The 6,913-nt window shown below is 44.2% G+C and overlaps 1 protein-coding gene across 5 annotated transcripts in view; it reads left to right on the top strand.

Annotated features, from left to right (window-relative positions):
• Positions 1-683: 683 nt before the first annotated feature.
• Positions 684-6,913, top strand: part of PRMT8 (protein arginine methyltransferase 8) — a 95,005-nt gene continuing 88,775 nt past the window's right edge. The window contains exons 1-2 of one of the 5 annotated variants that reach the window (XM_082042968.1): positions 684-916; positions 1,321-1,806. In XM_082042968.1, coding sequence (XP_081899094.1) covers positions 1,732-1,806 — 75 coding nt within the window. In that variant the 5' untranslated portion in view covers positions 684-916; positions 1,321-1,731. Of the gene's footprint in view, positions 917-1,320; positions 1,807-2,053; positions 2,103-2,179; positions 2,707-6,913 lie in introns of those variants that run through there. The other 4 variants (XM_082042969.1, XM_082042971.1, XM_082042972.1 and 1 more) reach the window with 4 other exon arrangements.

Raw genomic sequence — 6,913 nt, 5'->3', positions numbered from 1 at the left:
AGTATTCCAGAGATCAGCTGAGGATAAACTCTAATTAAATGACATTAAAATAGGCTGCAGGGGACAACTATTCAAAACCCTAGATCTACCATAATCTGTTACTGATGTAGTATCTGAGCTGGCTAAATGCTTAAAATATGCATCAAAAGTGATCTTTCAAACCTCTTCTTCAGGTCTCCATTGGCACCCCCAGAGGAAATTATTTCAAACTGTTTAGAGAGCAGCAATCCTGTTCTAGTCCTTGGAATCTTTTGAGCAACACACCCCCACACACCAGCATTATTTTCTCACCTCCTCCGTATAAAAACAAAACAGAAACGTGAGAACAGTGGGCTGGAGAGATGGAGCTGTAGAAAGTGAAGTTGGAAGGACTAATTATGTAATACGCCCCCCACTCCTGCCCTTTCCCACAGCAACCGGAGTGAGGTAAGCCTGATCCTCCCATCTGACAACTCAGAACTAGAAAGTACCCGGAGGAGTGAATGCAAGATAAACATGTGGGGAAGGTGGCAATGCACTCCCACAGAGGAAGATGTCATTAGGAAAAGGCTAAAAAGAAGTTCAAAACACCTTTAGCCCCTCCCCAACAAGATCTCTCCCTCCACCCCTTCCCCTCGCCCCCTCTCCCTTTTCAGTGGGAGCTGCATCCGGATCGGGACTATAGTTCTACAGTTCATGGCTGTCTGACGGAGTGTGGATTCTGCTGAAAAACTTCAAGTAAAACAGAAGCTGGGAGAACAAACACCAGAAGATATATTAAGAAAGCAGGTTTGCTACTTAACTCGGAGGAAAGAAGCTGGAGCAGACTTCTTCAGTTGCCCTCTAAGAGCCTTGCTGAGCGTCCTTGCTAAGAAAAATGTTGCTGATTCAAAAAGAAGAGGAGGGATGGGGAAGAAAAAAAATTGTCCATGTCTCTGTGAGAGAGAGATGTGTGCGTGTGTTCGTGTGAATGCATGCTTGTGTGTGAGAGGGTGTAGGCGACGGCTGTGGGGGAGCTTGAAAGAATGTCGTGGGGTTTTTGTCTTTTTTTTTTTTTCCTATGAAAGACATGTGAATGCAGTTCCCACAGAAGGGGACCAAACTCTGCCCAAGAGCAAAAAGGGTAGACAGAGGGAGGAAAGGAGGGGGAGCGGGGGGGAGGAGGGATTGCTATTACAGAAGACATTTGTAGAAAGAGGGTGGCAAATCCTGTGACCATCTTTAAAGGTAGTTTCCTGGGACCTAGGGAGCAAGAAAGAAGCCCAAAGAAAGAAAACAAAAGGCTATGATTTCCTTGTCCTGTTGCTTTATCTCTGTCTCCCTCTGCCTCTGGAAGAGTAGCCACAGGACAATAAGATGCCCGGCTGGTCACTGCATGCCCAAGTTCAGTTTAGCTGGTGCTTCTCTCCTGTTTAGCCCGACTGCTTACTGTGAAGGGGAGGACTCACAGCCCGACAGCCTTGTAGTTTATCCTGAAGAGTGTGTGCCGCCTCTCTTTGCCCATCCCAAGAGCTCACTGGAGGTGGAGGAGAGGGGAGAAAGAGGAGGACGTGAAAGTGCCCGAGCTTCTGATGCTAAGAGGAGCCAAACATTCCTGTGGACAATGCAGGAAGGACAAATCTGACTGATTTATTGCCGTTTTCCATAATTTTTTTTCTCTCCCTATCCATTGGCGCACACCAGTGTTTGGAGATCTTTGAAAACACAAAATAAAACACCAACCCTGAAGCCCCAACCCCTTGGCTAGCCCTTATGGGAATGAAACACTCCTCCCGCTGCCTGCTCCTGAGGAGGAAAATGGCGGAGAACGCTGCTGACAGCACCGAGGTAAGGATGCGAGGCCAAGCCTGGCGCCCCAGCTCCCCCAGCCCCGAGCATAGATCCCTTAGTAGACGCAGCAGCCAGTGCAGATAAGCTTTACTGGCTCCTTCAGCTAGCTCCTGCCTCCCCTGCTGCCATGATTTCCTGCATGTCCCCCCCCGGCCCCGTCATCCCCCTTCACCCCCCTTCACCCTATGCAGGGAACTTTGCACCTCGCGGAACCGGCCTGTCGCTCGGGTTTGCTTCCCGGAAGCTGCCGCTTTACGGCTGTTTCGCCGAGAAGTTGGGTGGGCTGGCAGGAGGTGAGGCTGCCGTGCAGGGTGCGGGGAGCTGGGAGGAGAGTTGGGTGTGTGCGGCGCTAAGGAAGGGGGGCGGTTATTCATGTGCTTGAGGAGGCTGAACAGGACAGAGGTCTCTTGCGACAGCACCTTGGCCAGCTTCGGGTGTGTTTGGCCGGGCAGAGCGCCGCGGAGCCTTTGTCGCGGTCGTTTGGGGGACTTCCGGAGCGTCGGTGTTTCTGCGGCATCTCGGATATAACCAGGCGGAGGTGCGCGGGGGGTGGGGGCGGAGGGCAGGAGGAGTAATCACCCTTGCGCCCCGCTGGCCTCAGCAGTGCCGAGAATAGCTTTGCATTGCCTTCGGGCCGAGAGGGTACCCTGCGACCTCTCAGGTTTTCTGCAAGAAAGCTACGCTGCCCCATCCCTCCCCCACCCTCCGCCCCCTATAACCTTCGGTTTCCTCAACACTGGGGTGGAGCAGCCCTTGTTTACTTGTCTAGGGCTGTCGACCACACTGAGAGTTCTCAAGGAATAGAGCAGTGTGCGAAGTCTCAGATCTGGAAAAGCAGAAAGATGCAGGATGCAGTCCCAGCTTCTCTGGGACTATGTGAGAAGGAGACAGGGGAAGGTATGAGTGTGTGCCAAACTCCCCGTTTCTATTCATAGACTGTGCCTAGCGCTCTGACTGAACTCTTAACACATGGCTGAGAAATATGCAGCACAACCCTGTGCAGACCTCAAAGGACATTGCACCCAGCCAGGTTCATGCCCTTACATGCACAGGCAGGTGGTACCAACCCTTCTGCCCAGTTGCCATACATAGATAATAAAGAACAAAAGCACCACTTCAGTGTGAGCACATGATTATTCCCTCTATTCTTTCAATGTCTCTGCTAAATATCCCCTACTTTCAGATAGCCCTCCCAATAGGTATCCTGCTCCCTCATGAGTTCCTAACAGTGCTCGCTCTGTTTGACCTTCATAAATATGCCTCCTTTTCTGTGCCAGGTGAAGAGCAGTATTTTCTTAAATGAATGTGATGTAAGCACTGAACCAAAGAACATGCCTGCTACCGCTTTCCATAGAGTACTGTTTGCAGAAGTGCTATCTATAAATAGTACGAAGTCTGGCTGCACATCTCTACACTGTCATAGTACTGACAGCACATATTGCATTAAAGGTCCCAGGATCCTGGGCAGTGTTGCAATGAGAAATGTCCAAGAACAGACAATTCCTTTCAAAGCCATTTTTCAATGGAAATTGTCTTTAGACAGGGAAAATAGGTGAGAGGAGCTCTTCATATGTTCCTCTTCTATTTCAATTAACTATTACGACATTTTTGTCATTTAACTGCCTTTGTATTTCTGCTGGTACAATGCTCCACACACAACAATGTCATTTTATGCAGAAGGCTCTCTTAACAAGGACAGTTTCATTCCAATGCTGCATACAGGTTAGGAGAATATTAAAATGCTGTGCTTTCTCTCCTCAGAGTATCCATTAGTGACAGATTTGTGAAATATGAGTGAAAATATTGTAGATTAGGCATATCCTGCTGCACTTCCACCTTAAGAAAATCAGAAGGGATACCTTCATAACATCTGCCAAGATATTTTCTATTTTATTAATTTTCGTATTTGTGATGTTAATATGTGTTATGTACTGAGAGAAGTAAGCTGCATACATGCAGACTTAGAAATGCACCAAACAAAATAAGCCAAGACATTTCAAGCTCTGTTGCTCATCAAGCATCTATTTTTAGCAAAGTCATATGATACCAGCTTGACCTTCAAACCTGTATTTCTCTAATTTTCTCCTGATGTTAGCAAATGTTCTGTGACGGAATACAGGACAAAGCATCTCACTTTTGAACTTAGCAGTATCAGAGAAAATTAGAAATTGGTATAAATTTGCTTCATTTAAAACTAATGGGGTATCAATAATATGCATGATTTGATACTCACTAAATATCTGAGGCACTTTGATGCCATGGTGATAGGCATCATGTAAAAAATGCCGGCTATAATGAGAGATGAACAGTTAGAACATTTAACAAATGGTCAAAATACCCCACTTTCAAATAATTCCAAAAACCTTCTGGTTCTTAGTCAGATCGATTTGAGCCAATTACTTATGTTACAGCTTCATAGCGTTTTTGTTTGGTTGGTTTTGTTTTTGGGGGTGGTGGTGGTCTTATTTGTTTATTTTTAATCTACCACAACTAAGAGCTTTAATCAAACATAGCAAGTGTACTGTTTCAGTAGTAGGGCAGTTTAAAAAAATACATTAAGACAAATAACATGGGTGCTGCATGAGAAACCTTTTATTCTCTTAACTACCCTCTGATGAACATAGTGCTAGCTCATTAGCCTAAGGAAGGAGCTTAAAGAAATTGTAACAAATACAGACAAGAGAAAAACAAAGCTACGGTAAGACAATACTCACTGTTTCCTCAAACAAGAATACAAAAGAGTCAGAAAGTAACAGCTCACTAGCATTACTTTCCAGTCAAGGAAGACACCTTGTGTTACCAGGGAGCTTACAGAAATGTGCTCCCGAGTACCAGATTGTGCAGGCATTTATATTGCCATTATTCCCATAGCCTTATATCTTGATAGAAAACACAGATAAGTGAGTGGAAGTTTTGTTGTGAGTGCTGTTGGGTCTTGGATCAGGCTCAGAATAGTTTTGTACTGTTATGGTATTGATAACAGCTTGATATCAGTCTGCCTGCCAGAGTTTAACTGGAACCAGCATTTTTTTGTGTTTATAAAAGCCTGAGAGTACACAGTTCTTTGTATAAAAATAAAAGTCATGGGGAATAAAATCATAAATCTTTTCTATTTAGAGCCTCACCGAGGCCCCCAGGGGTCCCACTAAGTGGGAGGCTTGCTAGAATGGTTTTGGATCCCTGTTTGGAGCTCACAAGGAAAAAAAAAGTCAGAAAGTCTTTATTCCCCTTGGTTATCCAATAAACTTTAAGAGAAGTTCCACTGGAAAAAAGCTGTAGAATCTCTCCTCAAGATACAAAAAATAAAGTTCTCTGTCTTTAGTCATGAAAGAAGACTTGCCTAAACAAAACAGGACAGTTTGTGTAAAAAACAGATCCAGAACTGAGTTATCTGCAAATAATTAAAGCCACACAGAAAACAAAGTGAAAGAGAAATTGTTCTTTGTAGAACATATGCACAAGGATTCTGCAAAAATCATGGTGCTGACCTGCTGTAGATTTCAGTTTCTGGGTCTTTTTATTTTAAATGTATTAAATGGAAGCCATATTAATACTAGGCCTGATATCAGTAATGAGAAACAAACTGAAAGAAGTGAGATTTCAGAAGCAATGTGCCGGAATCTAGTTTGTGAACCTATGTCAGATGAAGGGAGTAGAATCACAGAATATTTTGGGTTGGAAGGGAGCTTCAAAGGTCATCTAGTCCCACTCCCTTGCAACAAGCAGGGTCATCTTCAACCAGATCAGGTTGCTCTGAGCCCCATCCAGCCTGGCCTTGGATGTCTCCAGGGATGGGGCATCTACCACCTCTCTGGGCAACCTGTGCCAGTGTTTCACGACCCTCATTGTATAAAATTTCTTCCTTAAATCTAGTCTGAGTCTACCCTCTTTTAGTTTAAAACCATCACCCCTTTTCCTATTGAAACAGGCCCTGCTAAAAAGTTTGTCTTTGTCTTTCTTATAAGCCCCCTTCAAGTACTGAAAGGCTGCAATAAGCAGAAAGTGCTGCAATATCTGCATGTCCAACAGACATATACACCTACACGTAATAGTTTAGTCACTGACTGAAACAATTCTAGAACCTGAAACTGGGCTACTTTTGCACAATGCAACTGCACAGTAACTTCATAAAAGGCAATTTTTATGCTGAAGACTTCACGCTGTCTGTAGAGAGAAAAGATGCCAGTTTCATTGCTAAGAATAGAGACATTTGGTAATTTATTAACGGTAGCAGAACAGAGTCCTTCCTGAATGTCTTATTACACAAAGATTGGGTTTTGGTTGGAAAAAATAATCTTTTGAAGATTTGGGGCAACAGCCATAGTAGACTTCTAACTGTCGCAGTATCATGAGATCCAGGTCTGTGAAAGTAAGTGCTCCTCTATCAGAAGTGGGGAGTTTACAATGTCCTATCTGCATGAAATCCAGCCATGCCACTACTGATGGGAGAAGAAATTATAAAATCTGTTAAAATAATGAGCTTGTTTGCATTTCATGAGTGGGAAGAGGGGTTTCTCCTTCCTAAGTTATCAAAGTATAGATGAACAGAAGCAGAGCAAGTGTGTGCCTAGCAGAGAACAGTGGACTGAATTTATTCAGTAAGTCTAAGTTTTGTTCCTGGCTATTACACTGGGTGATCTTGGAGATACAATTTAATCCCTTTGAACTTTCCTATTCATGCTATTGAATTCTGTGATTTATTGCTGAAAGGTGCTGTATAAGATTATTATTTGGTGTTATTAAATTGCTTAGAACACCAGATATGAATGAACATTAATGAGTGGGTGATGTTTACCCAAGAGAGAAATAGCACTGCTATGCGGTGTACTTCTTAGGCTAACAGAAGTCGTGACAGATCTGACAGATAGCTAGCTGAAGAAGCAGGTTATGACATACCTTTTAGCCTTACTGACTGTGCCACATGCCTGTGTCACATAACTTTGAATAGGCAGAGTTGTGGTAGCTGGTATGTGCAGGTAATATCAGTGAGCTATAGAGACCAGCCCAGTGGCCCATGCCCTAGATGTTTTGCACTGCTGACAAGGCAGTCAGAAAGCTGATGTCAGTGAAGAATCACTGTGGGTGTAGTCAAATCCCCAAGGGC

The sequence above is a fragment of the Streptopelia decaocto genome (genome assembly GCF_964273445.1).
Source record: "Streptopelia decaocto genome assembly, chromosome: 1".
NCBI classification, from domain to species: domain Eukaryota; kingdom Metazoa; phylum Chordata; class Aves; order Columbiformes; family Columbidae; genus Streptopelia; species Streptopelia decaocto.
This window is presented reverse-complemented; position numbering and strand designations above follow the sequence as displayed.